Source organism: Phaseolus vulgaris, chromosome 7 (genome assembly GCF_000499845.2).
Source record: "Phaseolus vulgaris cultivar G19833 chromosome 7, P. vulgaris v2.0, whole genome shotgun sequence".
Lineage (NCBI taxonomy): Eukaryota > Viridiplantae > Streptophyta > Magnoliopsida > Fabales > Fabaceae > Phaseolus > Phaseolus vulgaris.
The window spans coordinates 37251438-37275893 of record NC_023753.2 but is presented as its reverse complement, the minus strand read 5'-3'; the positions used below and the strand labels follow the sequence as shown (position 1 = coordinate 37275893).

Genomic DNA, 24456 nt, shown 5'->3' with positions numbered 1-24456 from the left:
CTTATCTTTTGAACTTCCTATATAGCATGGATAACCCCATAAAACTCTGCAATCATAGCAGTTTGAATTTCAAAATCTATCATTTAATACTTTAGCTTACAAACATTATTTCTTGATACCATTTAATCCTTAATTATCATTGTTTTATAAAATCCATCACCTAAATTTCCCACATGTAATTATATTTTTTCACCATTTTCTTATTTCAATTTACTCACTCTAGTGTTATCAATCTTTAAAATCACAACATCACTTTATTTTGCAACATTTTTTTTGTAAAATTCCACTTTTATTTTTTCAATAAATTTAATAGATCGGTAAAACACACAAAAATAAAAAGTTTTAACAGTAAAATAGCAAAAAAGTTAGTAATAAAATATAAAAAAATAACGATAATTGAGTAATAAAATGTACAATTTTTTAAAAAAAAACAAGTGTACTTTAATAAATTTGACTAAAATTTAGCTATTAGCATTTTTTTTTCAAAAAGTAGATATAACAAGTTGTGTTTATTTTGAGTATTATGAATTAATTTGTTAGAAAAAGAAAGCAAATGTGAACGTTGGGAATGTCTACTTGAGGGAAGCGCGTTTGTTCAAGCAAGAGACTCTACCACGTGCTTCCACTAAAAAAATTCTAAAATTGATTTGTACGTTACTTAATTATTTATTCTAATAGATTAAAGGTGCTGCGAATTTTTATAATATTTTTTTATACATGTTTTTATAATTTGTCTTTTATTATAATAATCATATTTTAACTAATGGTAATATAAAGAAAATAATTATAACGAAGAACCAATAAAATTTAAAAGGAATTATATTTTCTGAATCAATAAAAAAGCACGTTTGGAATATACGGCGGCGTGGAAGAAGGCTTTTGTCCCAAAGTTTTCATTATGTAAAACTGAATTTCAAAATGAACGTTGGAGTGAAGTGGAAGTTTGTTTTTCATCATAAACTAATCATTTTTTTTCTTATCAATTGTAATATATATTTTTAAAAATAAAGAGATCTTTATTGTGATAGGAGAAAAAATTATTATTTTTTGTTTATTGGTTATTAGATGGTAAAAAAGAGAAGAATTTTGTTTAGGCACATTAATTAATATGCAACTTAATTTTTAGGCTTTTAATGGAAGTATTCAAAAGAGAATAATGGCAATTTGAAATTTTTTTAAAAAAGTATACCATCTTAGATAAAAAAATAAATAAAAAGAAACCCTAATGTGAGTGGAAATAGCTATTATTACAAAATAATCATTACAGAGAGCATTCAATGCAATGAAAAATGATGGAAGAAGATATGTTCTTTCATTTTTTTTTCTTATTTTTGGTACAAATATTGTGACAATTTGATATTTTCCACTTAGCTGATTTTTTATTGCTTCTATTTTAAGTTGTTTTTTGTCAAATTGCTTTTCTTGGAAAATAAATTTAACAGGAAACTGGTAAAATCATGAATTTTCACAATCATTTTGTTAAACATGGACATAATTTTTCAAAAGAGAGAAAATAAAAAAAAAAGCACGTAGAAATTTTTTATTCCATTTGGGAAAATAATAGAAATTGAAAAGTTTTTTTTTAATTGAATTAACAAGTTAAAGCAGATCAACTTCAGAAATTTGAGCCCAAACACATGCAAAGACTTTTGAACCAACACTCATTACTGAAATAGACAAATAAAAAATATTAAATAATACTGAATTCAGTTTTTCTTAAATAAAAGTTTGAAATTAAATATTTTAGATGATAAAAATAAACTTCAAAAGGTAAAGTGCATGAAAAGGAAAATTAAATGATAAAATATTAATTTAGTTATTAAAAAATAGTACAAGCCTGTAAACACAATTTAAAAGCTTAATTAAAAATTATTAAATAAATGAGAAATTAAGAATAATAAAAGAATAATAACAACAAAAGAAAAAAGAAATAGTTGTGTACAGTGAAGAAAGATGCCACTGAGAATGGTGGTGGTGGGACCATTGGCTGCTTCTCTCCTAAATTGGTCCTCTCTGTTCTCTCTCTCTCTCTCTCTCTCTCTCTCTCTCTCTCTCTATCTCTCTATTTAGCAGGTATAAGACTGGGTGCATAGGACACTAAAGTTTAGATCTTTATGAGTCTAGTGTCTTTACTTGTTCTTCATTGAGCTCTTTCTCTAAGGTAAATGTTAGTTTTTTGTTGTCTTTTTATGGTAATTGGGTTTGCAAGTTGAGCTTATTTAGTAGCTATACACTGCCAAGCTATTGATTTTTGAAGGGCATGCTTGTTTTGCTCTTGCTTGATTCTTGTTATGGTAATGTGGTTCACATGTTATTGTTGGGTTGAGAAGATTTAAGTTCATGTGTGTCTTAATGTCATTCTGCTACTGTTTTATTCTGTGTTCAAGAGTTGAAATGGGGTGTTGTTATTTTCCAGTTTTCTGACCCTTTTTGCTATGTGCAGATTGCAGGTTTTGAGTGTTGAAGCTTTAAAATGGGGAGATATTCATTACCCTTTGTGGGTGTTCTGCTACTGTTTTGTCTGGTTTCATCTTCGGAGGCAGAATATTTGAAGTATAAAGACCCTAAGGTGCAGCTGAATGTCAGAATCAGTGACTTGATGAAGCGAATGAGCCTGGAAGAAAAGATAGGCCAGATGACACAGATTGAAAGGGAAGTTGCTACTCCTGATGTGCTCAAGAAGTACTTCATTGGTGAGCACTGAAAATTTCTCATCAAATCCTAACCAAATCAAGTGCTTGGTACTATTTTTTTGTATCTGAGTGTGTGCTAGACTTTTTGTTAAAGAAATCTCTGTGCATCTTGTCATTGATGAACAGGGAGTGTGCTCAGTGGGGGAGGCAGTGTTCCAGCACCAAAGGCATCTGCTGAGACTTGGCAGAAAATGGTGACTGAGATGCAGAAAGCAGCATTGTCTACTCGCCTTGGAATTCCGATGATCTATGGAATAGATGCAGTTCATGGCCACAACAATGTCTACAATGCTACAATTTTCCCTCACAATGTTGGGCTAGGAGTTACCAGGTAAGTTTATGCATGTGCCAGAATAGAAAGAATAGTCATGAAATGGTTTTAAAAGAAAGGGGGACAAATGACAATAAGTAGTCATGGAGTCATATTTGTTAATTTTGATAGAAGAATCTGGTTTTCCCAACACCTAATAAAGTAATACTAGTGGTTTTGTGATCTTTAAAATGAATGCTATTTTGTTCATTATAATGAGATCTACTGTTTATCAGGGATCCAGTGCTTATAAAAAAGATTGGAGATGCCACTGCCCTTGAAGTCAGAGCTACCGGAATTCCATATGTCTTTGCTCCATGTATTGCGGTAAATAAGCAATATTTAAATATTCTGTTGTTGTTTTGACACATCCAACATTTATCATATATGCTGATCTAACATGTTAATTGATTCATCCACAGGTCTGCAGAGATCCAAGATGGGGACGTTGCTATGAAAGCTACAGTGAAGACCCTAAAATTGTTAGAAACATGACTGAAATTATACCTGGCTTGCAAGGAGATATCCCTGCCAATTCCGTCAAGGGAGTTCCCTTTGTTGCTGGAAAGTAAGATTTTTGTTTGTGGTTAGATATTGCAGTTTTTTTGTTGTCAATACTTGAAATTTCATTTTCATGTGACACATGATCAGTGTCATTGGGGACAATACATTCTGAACTTTATCATACAAATTGTAGAGACTTGAAATAAAAAAATTGTTCTCATTTTAATTACTTTGATCTAGGAACAAGGTTGCAGCTTGCGCCAAGCATTATGTGGGAGATGGTGGCACAAACAAGGGTATCAATGAGAACAACACATTGATCAGTTACAATGGATTGCTTGGTATTCACATGCCAGCATACTATAACTCCATCATCAAGGGTGTTTCAACAGTAATGATCTCATACTCTAGCTGGAACGGGGTGAAAATGCATGCTAACCGAAAACTTATCACTGATTACCTCAAGAACAAATTGCGTTTCAGGGTAAAAATTTATCTATTCAGTCCTATAATTTAAATATTGAAATGAACAAGTCAAAACATATAGAAAATATGAATGAGTGGAGATGCTTCATGTGACGTGCTTCTTTCCTACCTTTCAGGGTTTTGTCATATCAGACTGGCAAGGTATTGACCGGATTACCTCTCCACCTCATGCCAACTATTCATACTCTGTTCAGGCTGGTGTCAGTGCTGGAATCGACATGGTAAATTTCATTTTCATTTTTGAGAGAGTAAATAAAGCTATATAAAGTGGCTTTTCATCATGAGAATTGAGTATTGTTGTTTACTTTTTAATTCACTTTTTCATTATCTATCAGATTATGGTTCCCTTCAACTACACTGAGTTCATTGATGAATTGACCCGTCAAGTAAAGAATAATATTATCCCAATGAGCAGGATTGATGATGCCGTGGCAAGAATCTTAAGAGTAAAATTTGTCATGGGGTTATTTGAAAATCCACTTCCTGATTCAAGCCTGGTAAACCAACTGGGTAAACAGGTATATTTTCTTGAGGTTATCATTTAGACAGATGCTGGATACTTTCTGCATTTCTTTCAAATGGAAAGAGTTTGCTTCATGATAGAGTATCATTCATGTATAAACAGGAACACAGGGAGTTAGCAAGGGAAGCTGTAAGGAAATCACTTGTGTTGCTAAAGAATGGTAAATCTTATAAGAAACCACTGCTTCCTCTTCCCAAAAAGTCTGCAAAAATACTGGTAGCAGGAACTCATGCTGACAATTTGGGCTACCAATGTGGAGGATGGACAATTACCTGGCAGGGACTTGATGCCAAGAATCTCACTTCAGGTAAATCAGTAAGTTTAATGTTGGTGTCTGCCAAAATACTCTAAAACGACACAAATCTAGAATCCTCTACCAGGGTGGTTGAGTTTGTATATGTTACTGTTAGAACATCAAGAATTAAGAGGCTAATACTAGATTACTAGTATTTTCTATATCTCATATAATCAGTATCAATTCCAAGTTATTTAATCTCTGTATGTAGTATAATAGTATTATTGTTTCATTACTTCATTCTGTTCTTGAAATCATAAATCCTATAATTTCAATAGTTACTTTCATGCCTTTGATTAGTTCATAATCTCATGCAGTAAATTGCATATTAAAATCTTAGTTTGTAATTACTTTTCAAATATATATTCTGTACTTCTCAAATATCATATAGCCACATGGGATATTCCATCTCTAGTTTCTTTCTGTGGGAGTTATAGAATCTGATAGAATTTCATTTTGCTTCCAGGTACAACCATCCTCAGTGCTGTGAAACAAACTGTCGACCCTGCCACTGAAGTTGTCTTCAATGAAAATCCTGATGTGAACTTCCTCAAGTCAAACAAATTTTCCTATGCCATTGTTGTTGTGGGAGAACACACCTATGCTGAAACATTTGGTGACAGTTTGAATCTAACTATACCTGAGCCTGGTCCAAGTACCATCACCAATGTATGTGGGGCCATTCGATGTGTAGTTGTTGTCATCAGTGGCCGCCCAGTTGTGATTCAGCCATATCTACCAAAAATTGATGCACTTGTGGCTGCATGGCTTCCTGGCACTGAAGGTCAAGGTGTTGCTGATGTTCTCTTTGGTGACTATGAATTCACTGGCAAGTTGGCAAGAACATGGTTCAAGAGAGTTGATCAGCTCCCAATGAATGTTGGTGATAAACATTATGATCCTCTATTTCCATTTGGATTTGGGTTGACTACAAACCCCACTAAATATTGAAAGTGAAAGCTAATATTTTTATGTATTAGTATAAAAAAGGGACAACCCTTTTGCACTAGGAGCCTTGAAATTGTCTATGGATGAGCGTTTTGTTAACTTATGCTTAACTGGTATGCAGCTAGAACCAGAAGCTATTTAAAATATGAATTCAATGGCAACCATTGCAGACTTTTCATTTTGATTATTGTTACCTTTGACTAGTGATTAGCACGTTGCAAGTTTGTTTAATACTAAAAAGGAAGTGATTATGGGTTTAACATTCTAAGAGAACTATTCCTATAACAATGAGATAAATTCATAAAAAGAAGAAACATATAAAGCAAAAGCACTCTCACTTAACAATGGTTGCTAACAGAAGGCATATAGTGTGGCAATGAGGTGTACCGATGTAGTTTTTTTTGTTTTTAGTATGAGGTGCATATAGGAATTATGACACGGAGGAAGCAAAAACCATACTCAATCACAAGGCTTCACCTTTGTCTTTTACTGACATGAACGAATCTATTACATTACCTACTTATAACACAAATGGTGTACACGTGCACAAACATATCACCTTACTTCCACATTTCACCGCCAACTCAGCAAATAATTCACACAATCTAAAGAGACACAACCAAGGCTAATTCTCCTAGACGTTATGACCTACACCCAACACTATAAAAACAATCTCTATTTTATCATTATTTTTTTCAAATATTTATATTCGCAACACAAATAAAATATATTCGGAACCGAATATCTTCTGGATATGACAATTCGCAGTACAGTAATGTCAGTACAGTAATATCTTCTGGATGCTAAAATTTGAAAGTTTATGATAGGTGCAGATCAAAATTGATCTGATGCATGGAAAATTAGACCGGAATCAATGGAGACGGATAATTTAAAAATATGAAAATACATATAATCTTTAAAATATAAAACACGTGTATACATATTTATATATTATATAATTATTAATTATATAAATTGATAATAAAAATTTATATATTTTAGATTTTTTTATGTAGAAAATGTTTTATATAATAAATTTGAGTTTTTATAATCGTGTTACAATTGTAAGAATGTCCCAAACTTTTAACTTCCAACACAAACATTTACATTTTCACATATTTATAAAATTCCGTAAAAGAATATAGCCTTGCCAAATTTTGTACACACAAGTGGCATCACGCCAAAACCGGCCCTGCAAATAAAAACGAAGCACTGAGGTAAAATCCAACACTTTCTTCTCCCTTCTTCTCTTCACCAAATCCTAACATCCAACTTTTCTCAACTCAAAAATTCCCTTTCGACATGTCTGGCTACCCTAACCAGCCTACCGGCTACGGCTACGGCTACGGCGCTCCTCCCTCATCGCAATACGGCGCTCCTCCCCCGTCGCAATCCTACGGCGCGCCACCGTCCGGCCAGTCCTACGGCGCGCCCCCGCCTGGCCAGTCCTACAACGCCTCTGCCTACGGCCAGCCCTCCGCTCCCTACGCCGCTCCTTACAGCAAACCGTCGAAGGACGAGTCCCACTCCCACGGTGGCGGTGGCGGTGGAGGTTATCCTCCAGCAGCGTCGTACGGGAGCCCGTTCGCGTCGCTGGTTCCATCGGCGTTTCCACCGGGGACGGACCCGAATGTAGTGGCGTGCTTCCAGATGGCGGATCAAGACGGAAGCGGCTTCATCGACGACAAGGAATTGCAGAGAGCGCTGTCTTCGTATAACCAAAGCTTCAGCCTCAGAACCGTTCATCTTCTTATGTATCACTTCACCAATTCCAACGTCAAGAAGATAGGTACCGATTCCCCTCCTTCTAAACTTTTAGGTTTTCCGGCGCACGGTGCTAAGCTGCGCCGGTGTTGGGATTTTTTTGTCGTTTTGTTTTTTTTTTGCGCGTTTTGGTTTACCTGCATGCTTAACGCGTGTCGTGTGCAAATGCCAATGCCGTTACTTTTTTACGCGTTGTCGCTTGGGAGTTTAATTTGGGTATGACATTTTGAGGGGCCACCTTCTTGGTAGCACGAAGGATCCACTCTATGTGCTCGTTTTGTTATGACCACGTCTGAGTCATGAAAATTTAATTACATTAATTAATTTATTTACATTAATTTAATTTAATTAATTAAGTAATTGGTTTGGAATAGATTGATTTAATTAATCATTTCATTGGTTGTTGTTCCATTGTTGACTTTTGTAATTATTTCTACTTTACTTAAGTGGTTCAAGATACCTTTTTAATGTTATCAAGCTAACTTAGCCATTTAATTTAAAGGAATTTTGTTTTACTGAAAATTACGAATTTTAGAAAATAGAAATTGTATTCAAGTCCTCTCTTTAGGGAAATGGGTTTTAGAAATAGAAATGCTGTGTGGAGTTAAATACTTTCAAATATGCTAATAAAACTAGCAACTTTTAATAGCAATTGGTTTTTTAAATATGGAAACAACAAAATGTGGAAACATTTTCCTCTTGTATCTATTTTCCTCTTGTATACAAGAAATGTATACTAGTAGTTTTTCATTTATACTTTCATCAAACAATGGGTCACACAATTGCATTTTTCATTTAAAATAATTAAAAGTTGGTGTAAGATCTAAAGGTGTAATTGGTAAAATAATAACTAATGTTATCTTAAATGAAATTCCAAAACAAAATATTAAACTTATATTAGGAAAAGTGTCAAACAAGTAAGGTTAAAAAGTTGGCTGTAATGTGTGAACTTGACTTGGCTATAATGGCCCTATTTCATGACTTTCTTTTAGTTGAACTATATCGTTTGAACGATTATATGTCAATTTTTTATAACTTGATTTAAGTAATGATTCTGAAAAATTACTGGGTCTCACCTGTTAAAATTTTATTTCGTGATGTTGATTTGATTTTGACTGTAAGGATTTGTTTTGGAAAATTTAGTGCCATGCATATCTTGAATAAATTTTGTTAAACTTGAAAATTTATTTTAAAACAGTGTATAGTCTATCTGAGATTTCTAGTAACTGTTCATAATAAATTATTTGATATTGTAGTAGGTAAGGTGTTGGAGCAGTTTTGTTACCGTCACTCTTATTATAGATAGTAAATAATAGTTTGTAAATGTTTGGTATTAATAATGTGAATATATAAACAAAATTAAAGAAAGTTTTTCAACTTTTGACTTCGTCGTAATGCATTGCAGGACCCAAGGAATTCACATCTTTATTTTACAGTCTTCAGAACTGGCGGGTATATGTCCTTTTCTCCTTTTATTTTTATTCGCTGTTATTCTTGATTTTTCAAGTTTGCCAATTATTTATTCTGTCTTTTTATTGGAACATTATTCTCCTAACTTACCGATAATTGTTGCAGTCCATTTTTGAAAGATTCGACAAGGACAGAAGTGGCAAAATCGATTCCATGGAGTTGCGAGATGCTCTACTGAGTTTGGGTTATGCTGTTTCTCCTGTTGTATTGGATTTGCTGGTTTCAAAGTTTGACAAAACTGGGGGAAAAAGCAAGGCTATAGAATATGACAATTTCATCGAGTATGGCTTTTCTACAAATCTCTGTCTTTTTTATTTTGGATAAAAAGTTATTTATATAATGAAAAACGGGATTTAGCTCATCTGAAGAAATTAAGGATAAAATAAGTAGTTTGTGTTGGGGAGAAAATTGACAATTAATACTTCAATAAATTGACCATTATTTGTTATCTATATGTCTAGAATTTCAACTATTGATTTTCTGATCATGAGATTATGTTAACTTTTTAGAAACCATATCCACTTAAAGGATCCTCCCCTTGGTATCTTTTCTAATATATATTTTTGTTAAATTCCAAAGTTTTGCATTACTATGAAAAGACAGAAGAAAGTTGTCCTTGTACAATAACCACATAGTCTAAGACACTTTTATTTTTAATTTTTGTATATATTGTTAGTTAAGGCACCGCAGTTTCCAAATTTAAAATGGGAGCAACTTAAAGTAAAAAATTTCTTTATAGGAGAATTATGCTTACTTTTTCCTTACTGTGTTGTGTGTGTATAACATGAATATATAAACTGATTTATTTCCATGTTTACTGATGCAGGTGTTCTCTTACTGTTAAGGTGAGCAAACAAATCACTATGACTTATTTATTATTTATCTGTTTCTGCAAATAAAATTACATCTTAGTGTTCTCATCTGACACCGAAATCCCCAATAAACAAGCGAAATGACAATTCTAGTGATAGCGGGGCTTCGGCATTATTGAACTGCATGCATATAGAACCTAAAAATTTGCTTGATTACCAATACATTTTTGTTAATCTTGATTAGTAAAATTTAACAGTGATAATGTTTGGTATGTCTTGGATAAGTTTTATAACTATTATCACAGGCCAACAAATGAGACATGAATATACTTTGTTTTAGATAGTAGACTCTAAGATGGTTTTTGGTGAAATTTATTATTTTATTTAGGTGATTCGTGAAACAGGTTCAACCTGGTCCTATTTCTTATTGTGAACCATAAATTCTTCTCTTTATGTTGAAAATTTGAAATGAAGGTGATGCATGTATGTGTATTTATTTATCCTATTTCCTATTGCAGGGACTAACTGACAAATTCAAGGAGAAAGATACTGCGTATACAGGCTCTGCAACCTTCTCCTATGAAGCGTTTATGCTGACAGTCCTACCATTCCTAGTAGCCTAGGAAAGAAAGTAGTGGTGTGTGTGTATTTGGTTTCAAAGTTTATGGTCGAATTTCTTTACTATTACTATTCCCTGCCCTTAAATATGGTAGCTAGTATTAAATAATTAAACACTATGCTTTCAGCTTCTTCATAAATCTTCTTTCAGTGCTGCTGTTTGTCAATGAAGCCACACAAATTAGATTCCCTTCTACTGCTAATTCGAGACCGGATAATTATAATTATTTAAAACATAAATCCCTTTCTAATTTTTTTTCAAAAGTCAAGAATACTATTTATGTTTATACTATTTATCAGTAATATCATAACAAAATTCAATTAGTTTTAAATTATTGTAATGCACTATATTATTATCCTTCCATAAAGAAAGACACAGGTACACAATACTTTATAATTTTTTAATCATTTCATGTTAGTTATATGTGTATTTTAAAAAAATAATAACAAATGTTTTTTTTTTCACGTTAGAAATATGTCGCATACCAGTTTATTTTTGGTTAAATAATGTATATTGCTACCAAATTTAGGCATTGGTGAGAAATAATTTTTATGACCTAAACTCAAAATAAATGAGATAGTAATGATATCCACAGAAGTAGTCTTGAATTGATTGTTGTAAAGTTTGTATTGTTTTTTAATCAGGTTGAATTTGAAAATTATCATTTTTTTTAGAAAAAGGACGTTTTTCAATATATTAACCCAATTTACCTAATATAATCCAATAAGAATAAGTTGTATTGGATTGAATTTAACCCCATCTTTTTTCAGGGGACACTTCTTACTTTTGATTGGATACCTAAAATAATAATAATAATACATATTTTACTAAATTGAACCGCATAACAAATTTACTCATATAAATTAATAAAAAATACTGTTCCTCATTTTAATTTTATTCGATTCTCGAATATAATTTTTAAACCTAAATAGGATTTTTAATTCCTATACATTATAAAAAAAATTCATATTTTCATCTATCAAAAAGTAGATACTTTCAATATCTATGTAATCAGTAGGCGTGATAAAACCTCAGATACTTTGCTCTTAAAATTTTGTGTACACCATATTTCATGTTAGGGAAAATAAAAACATAGTCTAGAGACAGAGACTTATTTTAAAAAATTGATATATATTGAGATGAGTAAAAGTGATTTTATATATTTATTATAAATTAGAAGTGAGATCGATAATATTTAGAATATGTATTAATTAGTGATAGTTTAGACAAACACTATTCATGCATTATGCAAAACCAAACACACCTCACCATGACAGTCTTCACATGAAAATCCTTCATAGGAAAAAATTAGTCTATGAATCTTCTTTGTCAGCACTAAGTCCTATGAGAAACCCAAACTTCTTCACCTATTGCTGAAGAACCCACATGCATGAGTTTCTCCATTATTATGGAGTTGTTGAAGTTCAGTAATGTGCAACCTAACATGCATGAATTGATGATGCCTACCCTAAATGACTTCAAAAGACACTTACATCCACAGAAAAAGGATCCATGGCCCACAAACTCTTTAATGTGTGTGATGATGCCTCCTTTATTTATAGATGACCCACATACAATTAATTCAAATTAATACCCACTCCTTTCTACTATTTTTTTTTATTAATACCCTTTTCTTAAACTCAAATACCGAATACCAACTCAATCTAAAATAAATCAAATATAATTTTTAAATTTTCTAATCCAAAATATAGTTTAAAAAAAACTCATTTTGGACATTCTAATTGGTACACCACCATTAAAACAATAATTATAAATTTTTGAAAACAAAAAAAATCATAATGTATTACTGGATAAACTGTTCTGAAACATTGAATCTGGAAGGTTTTCAATGTAGTCCAAATTGAGTGTGATTTTTTATTTAAATAATAGAGGAATATTTTAGTAAATGTATTATAACTATAGAGTGGAAAAAAAAAGTATGGGGTGGAGGAAAAAAAAGCTCCACATAAAAACAAGCCCAAAAGGTTAACAGTCCAAAACCCAATAAAGTATAGGCACATTCTCCCTGCACCCAACACATTCTAATTGACACCCAATCACTTAATAGTAAAAGACGAATATACCCTTAATGAAATTCTGAAAACTATAATTGTGATATGCACCCAATCACCTGCACCAACCCTATTCTTCTGTTCTTCCATTCCATTGTGCCTGCCGCAGCCACCGCAGCCACCGAGCCACCGTAAGCCACCGTGTTGTGCAGCCACCGTGAGCAAGCTTGTTGTCCAACCACCGTGAGCGACGTTCTTCTCCATTCTTCTGCACCCACCGTGACCTCCATTATCGTAGGCAGAGCACCAGATTCGAAGGTACGTCATGCTTCCGGATATTTTTTTCCATAAGTGAGTGAGAGTTGCGGATATTTTTATCCGCAAGTGACTTTTGAGAGGTGCAGATATTTTTATCCGTAAGGGAGTTTGGGGTCCGGATATTTTTATCCGGAATATAGTTAGGTCCGGATATTTTTATCCGTAGGCAAAACTGTGGCTGGCTTCTGGATATTTTTATCCGTAGACACAACTGTGGCTTCCGAATATTTTTATCCGTAAGCAACGATCAGTTCTGGATATTTTTATCCGTAAGCAACGAGCAGTTCCAGATATTTTTATCCATAAATAAAGAAGACAAGGGCATTTTAGGATTTTTAAAAGTGTCGGGTGCCAGTCACAACTGATCGGGTGCAGGAAGCAATTGCCTAAAGTATAAGCCCACAGTTTACTGTTTTTGATACTTGCGTTTTTTTTTTCCACAAAGCAATAGTGTTCCATATTTTTCTCTCATTTTACCAAAGTCCTCAACGACGCCGTTTGGTCCTCTTGTTTTTAAACCCTATTATCGGGTACTCAGTGTTCGCGTCTCTGCATCTTGCCTCTGTCGGAGCCCTATCTCCACACGACGCCGCAGCAGCAAGAGGTAGGTTTTCGCTCATCCACCGTCACAGCAGCAGCAAGAGGTAGGTTTACGCCGCCGCACATAAGGCACTTTTCAGTTCACCAAAATTCTGTTTAATCGGAACACATCACAAAGAGATTATTTTATCGTGTATTATATTGTATTGAATCAGTGTTTGTGTGTGCCCTAGCAGAAGAAGAAGTGAGAATTTAGAATCGAATCCGAAGTGTGGAGAAAAATGGCTGATTATGACCTTACCCCGCGGATGGCGCCGAACCTCGACAGGCATTTGGTGTTCCCACTTCTGGAGTTTCTGCAGGAGCGCCAGCTATATGATGATGACCACATTCTGAAGGCGAAGATCGACCTCCTCAACAACACCAACATGGTTGATTACGCCATGGACATCCACAAGAGCCTCTACCACACCGAGGATGTTCCACATGACATGGTTGAGCGCCGAGCCGAGGTTGTCGCTCGCCTCAAGTCCCTCGAGGAGGCTGCCGCCCCCCTCGTCTCCTTCCTCCAGAATGCCTCCGCCGTGCAGGAGCTCCGGGCTGACAAGCAGTATAACCTCCAGATGCTCAATGACCGATATCAGGTTTGAAGCAAATTAACAATCAGTCTTCACATGTCTTGAGATTTCTATGAGAATATTGCTTGACAATTGGGTTTTAAACGTGGGTTTAATTAGTGGTATTTGGAAAAGAAATCGGTTTGGTGGATTAGGATTGGAATGTTGAGTGCAAATTGATAACGTTGTTTTTGGTGGATATAGGTAAAGCTTTGGCTGGTAGTGGTAGGATAGGATATACTAGTTGCTCTAAAGGTTTTTAGTGATGTTATCATGCTAGTAAGCTTTACAAATGTCTATTGCTAATAAGGATATGAAGCTCTATGTATAAGAGTGTTACATAACAGTTGAATATTGTTTTATAACAATTGGCAGGCCCTTGATTACTTAGTGTGTGGATAAAAAATGTTGATTTATTTTGAAGGATTTTATTGCTTGTCGGTTTGGTATGTTAGGACTGGAATCTTTGTAGCAGAATTATAAGGTTGTTTTTCGCAGCTTTGGATGTGGTAGAATAGGAGGTGCTAGTTACCCAAAAGGTTCTTTATACTAGTAAGATTTAGAAAATGTTTTAAGGTAACTGGATTACACTTTTTTTTAATAATTTCTCTCTTATAAGCTTTGATTGAGATTGTATCTGATAACGTGATTGCATTGTTTGTTTCCTAATTTTATTTAAGCATTTTGTTTTCTTAGTTGTTTGCTGCATTATTTTAGAGGTTCTTAAAAGATTTGTCCCAGTTTTGAAGTTTGAATCCTGTGGTGTTTGAGTTCGTACTGACTGCTTAAATCATCTGTTTGCTGGAACAGATTGGTCCTGCTCAAATTGAGGCACTTTACCAATATGCCAAATTTCAGTTTGAGTGTGGGAATTACTCTGGTGCTGCTGACTATCTTTATCAGTACAGAGCTTTGTGCACAAATAGTGAAAGGAGCTTGAGTGCATTGTGGGGGAAGCTGGCAGCTGAAATTTTGATGCAGAACTGGGACATTGCTCTTGAAGAGCTCAATCGCTTGAAGGAAATCATTGACTCAAAGGTTGTTCTCGTTTGTCAGTTAATTTTTGGAGTGGAAACATGTACTTGTTTGTTATGCTTATTATATTAATATAAATTGGAGAACTTTGTTGCAGAGTTTTGCATCGCCTTTGAACCAGGTGCAAAGCAGAATATGGCTGATGCATTGGAGTCTGTTCATCTTTTTTAATCATGACAATGGAAGAACACAAATAATTGATCTGTTCAATCAGGACAAGTATGCCATACCTCTCCTTTCCTATGCTACTGTAGATTACATTCAGGATATTTTACACGTTTTACTTTTATTATTAATCCTTGTCAAACTGATCAATTTCTTCCTTTCTTTGGGCCTGGTTTATGGTTGTCTCTTCTGGGCTTAGTATTTGCTATGTTGCTTGATCTATATATGATGTAATTTTCAGGTATCTAAATGCTATCCAAACTAGTGCTCCACACCTTTTACGATACCTGGCCACAGCATTCATTGTTAATAAGAGGAGGAGGCCACAATTCAAAGATTTTATTAAAGTTATTCAACAAGAGCAGCATTCATATAAAGATCCCATCACTGAGTTTTTGGCTTGTGTTTATGTCAACTATGACTTTGATGGGGCACAGAAGAAGATGAGGGAATGTGAAGAAGTAAGCTTGGTTTCTTTTGGCTAGCGAACATATTTCAACTATAGGAGTGATGTAACCCATGTGGCTTATTCAGTTTCCCTTTTTTCGTATGTGTCCATGATACCAATACTTTTGTTGCTTGATTATATAATGCTTACTCTTTTTAAAAATGCAGGTAATTCTCAATGATCCCTTCCTTGGTAAAAGGGTTGAAGAAAGCAACTTTTCAACTGTACCACTAAGGGATGAGTTCCTTGAAAATGCTAGGCTATTTATCTTTGAGACATACTGTAGAATACATCAACGTATTGACATGGGGTATGCACTTTTATAATATAAGAAGTCATAGCTATCTCTCTGGCTTTATAATTTTTCCTATGTGCCATAACTGTGCACCTGTGAAAACACAATGTAGCAGCTCTGCCATTGATCTTTTCTTCCTTTTATTTTGTGGCCTTGAAAGCTTTTACTCTAGCTCTTAACTGTATTTCCCAAATTTATATTCTTTTTGTTACATGATGTTATATTTTCTGTCTGTATTTGCTTCTCTAGACGATTTCCTGTGGTATACTTGTCATGTAACACCCCTAAATGACATATTGGGGATCTGTAGTGCCAACCAAAATTCCAAGATAAGGTTGTTCACTTCTGATATTTTTGCAGAGTGCTGGCTGAGAAGTTAAATTTGAATTATGAGGAGGCTGAGAGATGGATTGTTAATCTCATCCGTAGCTCAAAGCTTGATGCCAAAATTGACTCTCACACTGGAACGGTTATCATGGAGCCTAATCATCCAAACGTGTAAGTTAACATTGATCACTAACTTGATAGTCAAGGGCTTTTATTGCTTCTTCATGTACTATAATATTCTCCCCCAGTCATGTTGACTCCTTTATCTACATGTTGTGTCATATTTTTTAAGACCATTGATCTTTAATTACGACCTCTGCAGGTATGAGCAGCTGATAGACCATACCAAGGCCCTTAACGGGCGCACCTACAAGTTAGTTAGTCAACTTCTGGAACATGCACAAGGTCAAGCAGCCCGATAAGTCTGTAGGTAGATTGATGAGAGTATTTGTTTCATCTTTCCGGATGCATCATTTTGTTTTTGGTTTTATTTATTTTGGATTTAGAATTCAAATTTATGGGCTGTATACCTTTTTAAGTAGGTTCTCATGTTACTTGTGGATCCAAACAAGTAGTATTGATAACCATTTTGGTTAAAATGTTTGCCATTAACTTCTTCACTTATCATCGCAGCTCCAGCCATATTTGTTTTTCGTGGTCTTTCTCTTCAGAAACTACTAAATTTTTCCTTTTCCTTTTTCTCTTCCTAATCTTTTGAATTAACCATCCATTTAGTCCCCTATGGTAATACCCTCTTTCTTGAAGTCTTTTAAAGTTGTGAACTTATATAAGCAGTTTCAAAAGTATAAGAAATTATGCTGCATAGTTCATGGATTACGTGTATATTTTCCCTTTAAACACTGTAGAAGCATAGTAATACTCAAGGTATTAAATTGATTGTTTATTTGATATCAGCTTACTTTCATATTTTATTCCGCTGTTATCTTTATTTTTCAAATTTTAACGTCAGTTTGTTTTTTGTGCCCTTTTCATCAAAGTTTTCTAAGTGATTACGTGATCTTGTTTTGTATTTTTATTTTGGTCATATATTATCAGTAAATACAATTGGTAAATTACGTGAAATAATGAAAATTGAGTTGAAATAGATAATTAAACTTTTAACATTTTACAAATATACAACTTTGGCTTTGCAAACTTTTCTAAACAACATTTTCACCGTTACTATCAATAGATTTGAGATGGCGAAACATCAGTGATATCAATATCAAGTCCTTCTCAAGGTTTTAACAAATTGCCTTGTATATTACAAAAACAAATTCATTATTATGTTTTATGTACTTCAATTTTCAATGGCCTAATTGTACAATATTTGAAATTGACATTAAGTCAATGAACTAGGGTTACCAAACTACCAATACAAATACTTAGGACAAGCAACAAGAAACACCTACATTCTAGCTGAAGCATTCATTTACTACCTTAAAGGATAGAACTAATGAGTAAGTCAACTCCAAACCATCTTTTGCAAATGGTGTATCTTATTTGATTTGTCACATTATTTGTGGTTGTCCACAATATTCTTTTTTGTGTTCAATATAACACAACTAACCAAAAAATGAATATTGCTAACAGTTACACCTAATTTGAACATCTCATAACATAATTTCACCAACCTTATCAAACCTAAAAGCATAATCATCCTCCCATTACAAGCACCTAGAATAATAAATTAATGTTATGAATATCCAATTAAAAAGCGTTTAACTAATATTGGGGGAGTTTTTCGATAGAGACACTAAATAAAAAATAACGAGTTGGAACATATGCAAATAAATTAAGTACCTCATGCTTGAAGATACTTTTTTTTATTATTATCTGAAAACTTGTCTCCACTTATATTCAATTCACAACCAAAATAAAATTGTAAATTTCTCAGGACATAGTGAACATTTTCAGAAAACTAAGGAATTTTATTTTGAAAGGAAACATTGAAGTGATGCTCATAAACATTGCACCTTGAGTTGTACAACATATCCTTCCTTTATATGTTAAATGATTTAGATAATATACTTGAGTCTTATAAATCTTTAGTGCTAAACAAGTCAACAAAAACAGAAGTAAAAGTTCTTTCTTTCTCTAAAGAGAAACAAACAGTAAATTACCAATAATTTCATTCTATTAAAACACACCACACATAAAACTGATTAGTCATTGATCACACACAATTACACATGATAACATAACCAACACCATATGAAGGAAAACTCAATTCCAATACCAACACCAATAACATGAACAAATTATAAAGATGCTTTCAAGATTTATTGGATGCTAAGGAACGCGTGTAGTTGATGCCAAAGCTGAAATATTCAGCAACACTTTCCCTGGATGGAATGCAATCTTTGACAGGTGAAGTCTGAATGAAGTTGTGACTCCATTGATGAAGAGAAGGGAATCTCTCAGCATTCAGAAGTTCCATTTCTCCAAGCTCTTCAAGGACACTGAGCCAATGAGACAACCAACCAGCTGCTATATCAAGATAACCAATCTTGTCTCCACCAAAATACTTTTTCCCTTCAATTTCCTTCTCAAGAAATGCCAATGACTCTAGTGCAGCATCCACAGCCTTTCCCTTCTCTTCTCCTTCAGCCACAGTTGCTCCCCATACACCATACAAAACCTGTTTCCAACAAAAGTAGCTTCATCACACATCTACAGCTTCATGTACTCATGCACTCAAATTGTGCAATAGTTTTTCTTCATGTTATGACCAAAACAAAACTATGATTTCTGTTCTATAACTCTTTTAAAACAGAGTTAGAGTTAGTAGTTAGCTTTGGTTCTGTTTTTAAAACATAACAACTGGATTGTAACAGAAAGAGGGTTTATAAGCCCTTCAAGAGTGCTTTTAACCGATTTACTTTTGTTCTACCAACATTTGTGTTGTGAGAGCATATCTTTGTGTGTGAACAATGTGAGTTGTGTGATCCAGAGGAAAAAAAAAGGAGATTATTACTAGAATCTATTTTAAAAGTGGTATCAGTTTGCTAGGTGCAATGGTGACCAACAAAGAATTAGAATCATGGGTGGATTCTCATGCCAAGTTAGGTCCAACTTCTAAATAACACACATATATAGCAGGAATTTCAACAAGCCCATGGAACCTCTTTTTTCTAAGCTGATTATAAGTATGTGATGTCTTGATCAAAACTAGCTTTAGTTCATAAAGTTTTAAAAACATTCATTTTTTCTGAAGGGAAAAAACATAGTTTTGAATAAAGTGAAAAACAAAGAACTTATCAATTTTGACTAAAATGAAACCAAAGCATAGTTTCATAAACACCATGACTAAAATGAAACCATCAATTTTGACCAAATCTTGAATAACATGAAACATACTTCAGTCTTAAGATCTCCCTCACACAAGAATTGCCAAAAAAAGGGTAAGGAGAAGGGTAATGAAGAGGTTGAATGTGATATTATGTTTGTGTGTGTACCTTCTCATCAATAAACCTGGCCCAGAAGCGAGCCTGTGCTCTCTGATATGGATCAAGTGGTAGCAAAGGGTTGTCCTTCCATGTCTCATCTATGTATTCAAGGATCACAAGTGATTCAGGAAGTGGGTTGTGATTGTGAAGGAACACAGGAACTTTCTTGTGGACAGGGTTGGACTGAAGAAGCAAAGGACTCTTATTTGCCAAGTTTTCTTGCAAGTACTCATATTCCACACCCTTTATCCTTAAGGCCCATTCAACCCTTGCACAAGGGAAGCTTTGAGGTGTAGCAATCAGCTTCACTGTTCCTTCCATTCTTTTGCCAAATCTTCAACACCCTTCACTTCAATCTCATGCAACTAACTATGCAAACATATTTAAGAGGCCAAATAAATGAAAACTGGTGCAAATTTATTAACTTTGAAAACCTGAAAATCTTCAATAAAAATCTTGTACATATCCAATAGAAGAAGATTTGGAAAATGAGAACTTGTCTAAAATTGACCATGTCTGAATATGTTTATTTTTTAATTTGATACATATTTAACGAGTGAAGACTTGGTCTCTCATATCTTGTTCTGATCCAAATAATGAATGTACGTTAGATTTGATAATTACAGATGCAAAAAAAATTATCTCTCATACATTATATATAAATTAATGCAGCTTGGTGTAGCTAGTAGAACCCACATGTTTTTGAAACAATGCATTCAAAGAAATTCATTAGAAACTTAATAAATTCCTGTTTAGTAGAATTTTTTTGTTTCAAAATAATTATTTCAAATTGAAAGTAGAAATTATCTTTCAAAATCATATTTGTACATACATGGTTGATCCCGTTGACATTCATGGCCGAGACCCAATATTAAGTGTAGTAAAATGCGTCAGTCCGATTCGTTTTGGACCGATTTGTGAGTGGTCCACCAAAAACAAGAAAGACTAGTTGGTCCACCAAGGTTATATGGGTTGAAATTGGTAATCCGTCTCATCATAGGATGAGTTGACAGGTTGGTGGGCTGATTTGCCACTTTTCAATTTTTATTTTTTTTTGTAATTTTTTTCTTTTTATCTATTTATTTAGTTGTAGTCATATATATCACTTTTTGGACAATAAAAAATATAAAGAAAAGTAAAAAAAAAAAATCAAACTTTAATCAAATAATAATGAGAAGCTCTCATGGTAACATTCTCAAACTCCATTTATTTTCTTTCATATTTACATCATAAAATATTATTATGCACGAGACAGTTTTATTTAATACTAAATCAAATTTCTTCACTACAATCCGAAGCTATTTTGCAAAGTATAAGCTCCAATTTTCTATGGCAGCAAACTTCGATATATAAATGAAGAATACTAGAAAAATGAAATAAAAGATGTATACCATTTTCAACAGTAAGTAGTAACATTTTCTGATCTCCAAAACCAGAAAAACAATATATGTAACAGTCAGACAAAAAGCACTTCATACATGTATGTGAAGAAGATTTGCAAGGTGTGAAGGACCAAACATCAAATAAGCTTAGTTTTCCCTCCATACTTCTGATGACTTCAGCAGATCATCATGCATTGAACCAGATTTTATATCTTATAGTGATAACAAAAGCCTATTTGCACTCTAGCATCATTGTTGGTAACTTGCATTGTTTTAATTGGTACTAGTTTCACCATAACAAGAAGAGTAAAAGGAAATTCCTTCCTTGTTAGGTTCATTGTGATTGGAGCATATATCCAAGATTCCTGTTCTTTGCTTTGGTGTGCTAATAGACCTCATCTTTGCTTTGCTGGATTCAGTAACAGCCATGTATGTAGGGAAAACTGGAGAATTTGACATGGAACTCTCATCCCCATTTAAGCTTCTTTTTGCAAGAGAAAATGATTTCCTTGGGATTGAAATGTGTGGACTCAAACCTTCTTGCCATTCTTGTTTTGTTGTCACCAAGTTTGAAGGCAGAGTAATTGGCTTATAGATCATATCCCAATCACATGTTTCTTTATGTAGCCACTCTCCAAGTGTACGACAGCTCTCTCTTCCAAAGTTCATGCTGTGCACAGATTCTTCCACCATTAAAGAATGTTTTCTCTCCTAAAAAGGATAAGTGCATGATTATTATAATAATTCCCTAGGAAAAAGTAAGAAAATATTAGACAGCAAATTCACAAATAACAAATACTCATGCAATGTTTGAACAAGTGGTAACCACTGTGCAAACTGAGTTTTGGTCACTAGTAGCAATGTTTGAAAAGGTAGGTTCATTTTTCAAATAACTTGACCTTTTCTTTTATCTTAAAATTCTTTCTTTCTCTCTCCAACTTTTTCTTCATAATGGGATAAATATCAAATCAAATTGAGGTTACTATTAAAATAATGTTTGTTGGGTGAAAGTTATGCATTAAGCAAGCATAAACTAGTCCTTAGTTATTAGCTTTGGAAATCTGTGTAGACCATACCATATCTATGGCAAAAAAGTCAATTGTGGTTAGTGTTACCCTTTGTGAAGAAGAGTACTGCTTCATGCGCTCTCTTTTGACCATGGCCTCTTGTTTTCTACACCATATAGTTTCAATGTCTTCTCTAGAGAGCAAGCTACAATCCCATGTTCTTTGACTATCCCATTCAGACTGCACCAAAACTCTTGAGTGAATTAGTCAATGGAATTGTTCAAACTCAATACAAACTTTGCTCATTGGCTTATGATATCAAAAGTAAAAACTATTCCACCTAACATATGCACCAAGTCAAATGATTTGAGAGGGAAATCCTGAAGTTTGGGAAGGGAATGAGGAGAACTACTAAACTTTAAACCACTAACACAAAGTAAACCATAGAAATCAGTGTTCTGTTAATTTCTTGATCCATTTCCTCCATTCTTTTCTACTAAAATAAATGTCACAAACTTTACCTTCAGTTCCTTGTCTTCTAACTTTTTCTTTTGCTTTGGATTTTGCTTGATATGTTCAGCAGCATGGCTACTTCTTTCCAGAATTTCCAAACGATTTCTTGCATTGGAGGGAAAGTTCTGTAAAGATTTTGACACTTGACGTCTCACAGCTTGACCACGAATTATGGCTTGCAGTCTTATGACTCCCTTCAATGCTCTTAATGCTTTCCTAGCCTGTTACATTCCCAGTTTCAAGTTCATGAGTTTAAAATTGTTTAACTTTTTGGTGAGTCCATTTATATTTGTTTTATTTGAGTGGATACACTTGAGTAAAGATAATCAAATTGATCAAAACTGACACTCACAACTCAAATTCTTTGTAGAAAAAGGAAAAGTAAACCAGACACGATTACCATCTTCATTCAGTTCATCCATCTCTTCCCACCACAATGCACAAGTATGCTACTAAAAGGAATAGAAAAGAAGACTTTGTTCAATTTGAATCAGTTTACTCTAAACTATGTCCCTTGTCTGTTTATTATGTCTATGTAAATCTCTTCCAAACAACAAACCTAAACTTTGAAGCATATTGACAATTCAGTGAAGATTGCAGAAGATGAAATAGAGGGTTTTGAGAAAACTTACAAGATGTGCACGGTATGCGCTTTGGATCTTGATGGCAGCTAAACTTCTGTCTCCCTTGGAAAGATATGAGTAAGAACGAGAAGCACCTGTGAGCTTGACAACCTCAGCAGCAGCATGTGCAGCAGCAACTGCAGCTTCAGCAGCTGCTGCAGTTGCAATAGCCACAGTTAAAGCATGTTTTCTCTGCTCTGCACTTGCTTCAATCAATGTCCTATTTGGAGCTGTAATTGTAGGATACTTTTTCTGCTTGATCCTTCCAAAACTCCATCCCCATTTGTTTGGCTTCTAGAGTGCACAAGGAAAATGTTAACCAAAATGAGTACTTCACCATTGTTAGACAATTGTTAAATTTGTAAAAAACCAAAACATGCATTCGTGGACACCCCTTACTTTGTTGTCCTTTGGCTCAGAAGTGAATAGCCTTTTCACCCATCCAAACCAGCTCTTCTTCTTTGCCATGAAGATTTATGGCATCATTCAAACCGAATTCTTCAGACAACATTTCTGCTCTTCAAGAACATCTTATATTTGATATTGAAGAAAAAGGGGGGAAAGCCAAGAGTCAAATTTAGAGATTTAAAATACATATTTCATAATTCCTACTAAACAATTAAGATGCTTTAGTCATCTCCATTCTATTTTATTTTATCACCTAGCTGTTCTATTCATTTGTCAACATAAAAGAAACCTACCCTAGTGAGGGCCAAAACTGCCACTGATAAACTTTCATTTTCAGTAACAATCATTTATTGGCCAATAGGATTGAAATATACCATGACCAGTGATACTTTTTTTATTATAAAAAAGTAAAAGAAAGAAAGAAAACCACATATAAAGTGCACACAAGAATATTTCTCAAGCATAGTCATCTCAATACTAAAAGTTAGGCTACTTCAAGGAACTAAACTTTCCATAAAGCATGCTACACCTAGTGACTTATGTTGCATGAAGAAACAGAATGGCTTAGTTATTCAAGGAAGACGGAATAGTGATTGAAAGGAGATGAAATCCAACTGACATCCATACCCTTTTGGATATTCCAAACTTTTAAGCAAGTTGATGATTCCCCAAGTGAGATTTTGTGTCCTTTGGGTGGGGAGTGCCTCAAAATTCTTTGCTTGGTATCAATGTGCTTTGACACTGAGCATCATATGTGTGTGTGTATATAATACATGGTCATAATAATGTGGGAGAAGTTTGCATTGGGAAAGCCATAAGGATGAGTATTGTTGTAATGATGTGGGCAATGGAGTTAGCCTACTTGGATGACTTGTGGTTACTCAAAAGGCAAA

General features: G+C 34.0%; 5 protein-coding genes across 9 annotated transcripts; 3 read left to right on the top strand and 2 right to left on the bottom strand.

Annotated features, from left to right (window-relative positions):
- Positions 1–1936: 1936 nt before the first annotated feature.
- Positions 1937–5941, top strand: LOC137830548 (uncharacterized). Of its 2 annotated transcripts, none has more exons than XM_068637967.1 (10): positions 1937–2161; positions 2444–2693; positions 2820–3024; positions 3240–3330; positions 3426–3571; positions 3748–3991; positions 4110–4214; positions 4329–4511; positions 4619–4823; positions 5278–5941. In XM_068637967.1, the coding sequence occupies exons 2-10, from the start codon at positions 2474–2476 to the stop codon at positions 5760–5762; spliced, it is 1884 nt and encodes a 627-aa protein (XP_068494068.1). In that variant the 5' UTR covers positions 1937–2161; positions 2444–2473; the 3' UTR covers positions 5763–5941. The 2 variants fall into 2 exon arrangements, with proteins under 2 accessions (XP_068494068.1, XP_068494069.1); XM_068637968.1 differs by lacking the exon at positions 1937–2161 and adding an exon at positions 2177–2294.
- Positions 5942–6817: 876 nt separating this feature from the next.
- Positions 6818–10590, top strand: LOC137830547 (calcium-binding protein CBP-like). Its single transcript, XM_068637966.1, has 5 exons — positions 6818–7548; positions 8929–8975; positions 9099–9274; positions 9820–9838; positions 10324–10590. The coding sequence occupies exons 1-5, from the start codon at positions 7062–7064 to the stop codon at positions 10426–10428; spliced, it is 834 nt and encodes a 277-aa protein (XP_068494067.1). The 5' UTR covers positions 6818–7061; the 3' UTR covers positions 10429–10590.
- Positions 10591–13178: 2588 nt separating this feature from the next.
- On the top strand, positions 13179–16801 carry LOC137830539 (eukaryotic translation initiation factor 3 subunit E). Of its 3 annotated transcripts, none has more exons than XM_068637955.1 (8): positions 13179–13398; positions 13531–13938; positions 14722–14949; positions 15044–15165; positions 15353–15572; positions 15727–15869; positions 16215–16352; positions 16504–16801. In XM_068637955.1, the coding sequence occupies exons 2-8, from the start codon at positions 13576–13578 to the stop codon at positions 16601–16603; spliced, it is 1314 nt and encodes a 437-aa protein (XP_068494056.1). In that variant the 5' UTR covers positions 13179–13398; positions 13531–13575; the 3' UTR covers positions 16604–16801. The 3 variants fall into 3 exon arrangements, with proteins under 3 accessions (XP_068494056.1, XP_068494058.1, XP_068494057.1); XM_068637957.1 differs by having other exon boundaries at positions 13196–13358; XM_068637956.1 differs by having other exon boundaries at positions 13287–13398; positions 13510–13938.
- Positions 16802–18300: 1499 nt separating this feature from the next.
- LOC137830538 (probable glutathione S-transferase) lies at positions 18301–20154 on the bottom strand. The gene is made up of 2 exons (XM_068637954.1): positions 19640–20154; positions 18301–18822 (listed from the first exon to the last, which is right to left on the bottom strand). Exons 1-2 carry the CDS (start codon positions 19949–19951, stop codon positions 18457–18459), a joined length of 678 nt encoding a protein of 225 aa, XP_068494055.1. The 5' UTR covers positions 19952–20154; the 3' UTR covers positions 18301–18456.
- An 840-nt stretch (positions 20155–20994) lies between these two features.
- On the bottom strand, positions 20995–24456 carry LOC137830537 (protein IQ-DOMAIN 12-like). 2 transcript variants are annotated; one of them, XM_068637953.1, is made up of 6 exons: positions 24191–24456; positions 23555–23686; positions 23165–23446; positions 22541–22753; positions 22128–22259; positions 20995–21723 (listed from the first exon to the last, which is right to left on the bottom strand). In XM_068637953.1, exons 2-6 carry the CDS (start codon positions 23621–23623, stop codon positions 21286–21288), a joined length of 1134 nt encoding a protein of 377 aa, XP_068494054.1. In that variant the 5' UTR covers positions 23624–23686; positions 24191–24456; the 3' UTR covers positions 20995–21285. The 2 variants fall into 2 exon arrangements, with proteins under 2 accessions (XP_068494054.1, XP_068494053.1); XM_068637952.1 differs by having other exon boundaries at positions 23165–23449; positions 24191–24452.

Coding starts and splice junctions, on each gene's coding strand:
- LOC137830537 (XM_068637952.1), bottom strand. CDS start 23,623: ATGGCAAAGAAGAAGAGCTGGTTTGGATGGGTGAAAAGGCTATTCACT. Junction 23,450..23,554: donor CTGAGCCAAAGGACAACAAA/GTAAGGGGTGTC, acceptor TGTGCACTCTAG/AAGCCAAACAAATGGGGATG. Junction 21,724..22,127: donor AGTACTCTTCTTCACAAAGG/GTAACACTAACC, acceptor TATCCTTTTTAG/GAGAGAAAACATTCTTTAAT.
- LOC137830548 (XM_068637967.1), top strand. CDS start 2,474: ATGGGGAGATATTCATTACCCTTTGTGGGTGTTCTGCTACTGTTTTGT. Junction 4,512..4,618: donor TAAACCAACTGGGTAAACAG/GTATATTTTCTT, acceptor ATGTATAAACAG/GAACACAGGGAGTTAGCAAG. Junction 4,824..5,277: donor TGCCAAGAATCTCACTTCAG/GTAAATCAGTAA, acceptor TTTTGCTTCCAG/GTACAACCATCCTCAGTGCT.
- LOC137830538 (XM_068637954.1), bottom strand. CDS start 19,951: ATGGAAGGAACAGTGAAGCTGATTGCTACACCTCAAAGCTTCCCTTGT. Junction 18,823..19,639: donor CCAGGTTTATTGATGAGAAG/GTACACACACAA, acceptor TGTTGGAAACAG/GTTTTGTATGGTGTATGGGG.
- LOC137830547 (XM_068637966.1), top strand. CDS start 7,062: ATGTCTGGCTACCCTAACCAGCCTACCGGCTACGGCTACGGCTACGGC. Junction 7,549..8,928: donor TTCCAACGTCAAGAAGATAG/GTACCGATTCCC, acceptor AATGCATTGCAG/GACCCAAGGAATTCACATCT. Junction 8,976..9,098: donor ACAGTCTTCAGAACTGGCGG/GTATATGTCCTT, acceptor TAATTGTTGCAG/TCCATTTTTGAAAGATTCGA.
- LOC137830539 (XM_068637955.1), top strand. CDS start 13,576: ATGGCTGATTATGACCTTACCCCGCGGATGGCGCCGAACCTCGACAGG. Junction 15,573..15,726: donor AGATGAGGGAATGTGAAGAA/GTAAGCTTGGTT, acceptor TTAAAAATGCAG/GTAATTCTCAATGATCCCTT. Junction 16,353..16,503: donor GAGCCTAATCATCCAAACGT/GTAAGTTAACAT, acceptor CGACCTCTGCAG/GTATGAGCAGCTGATAGACC.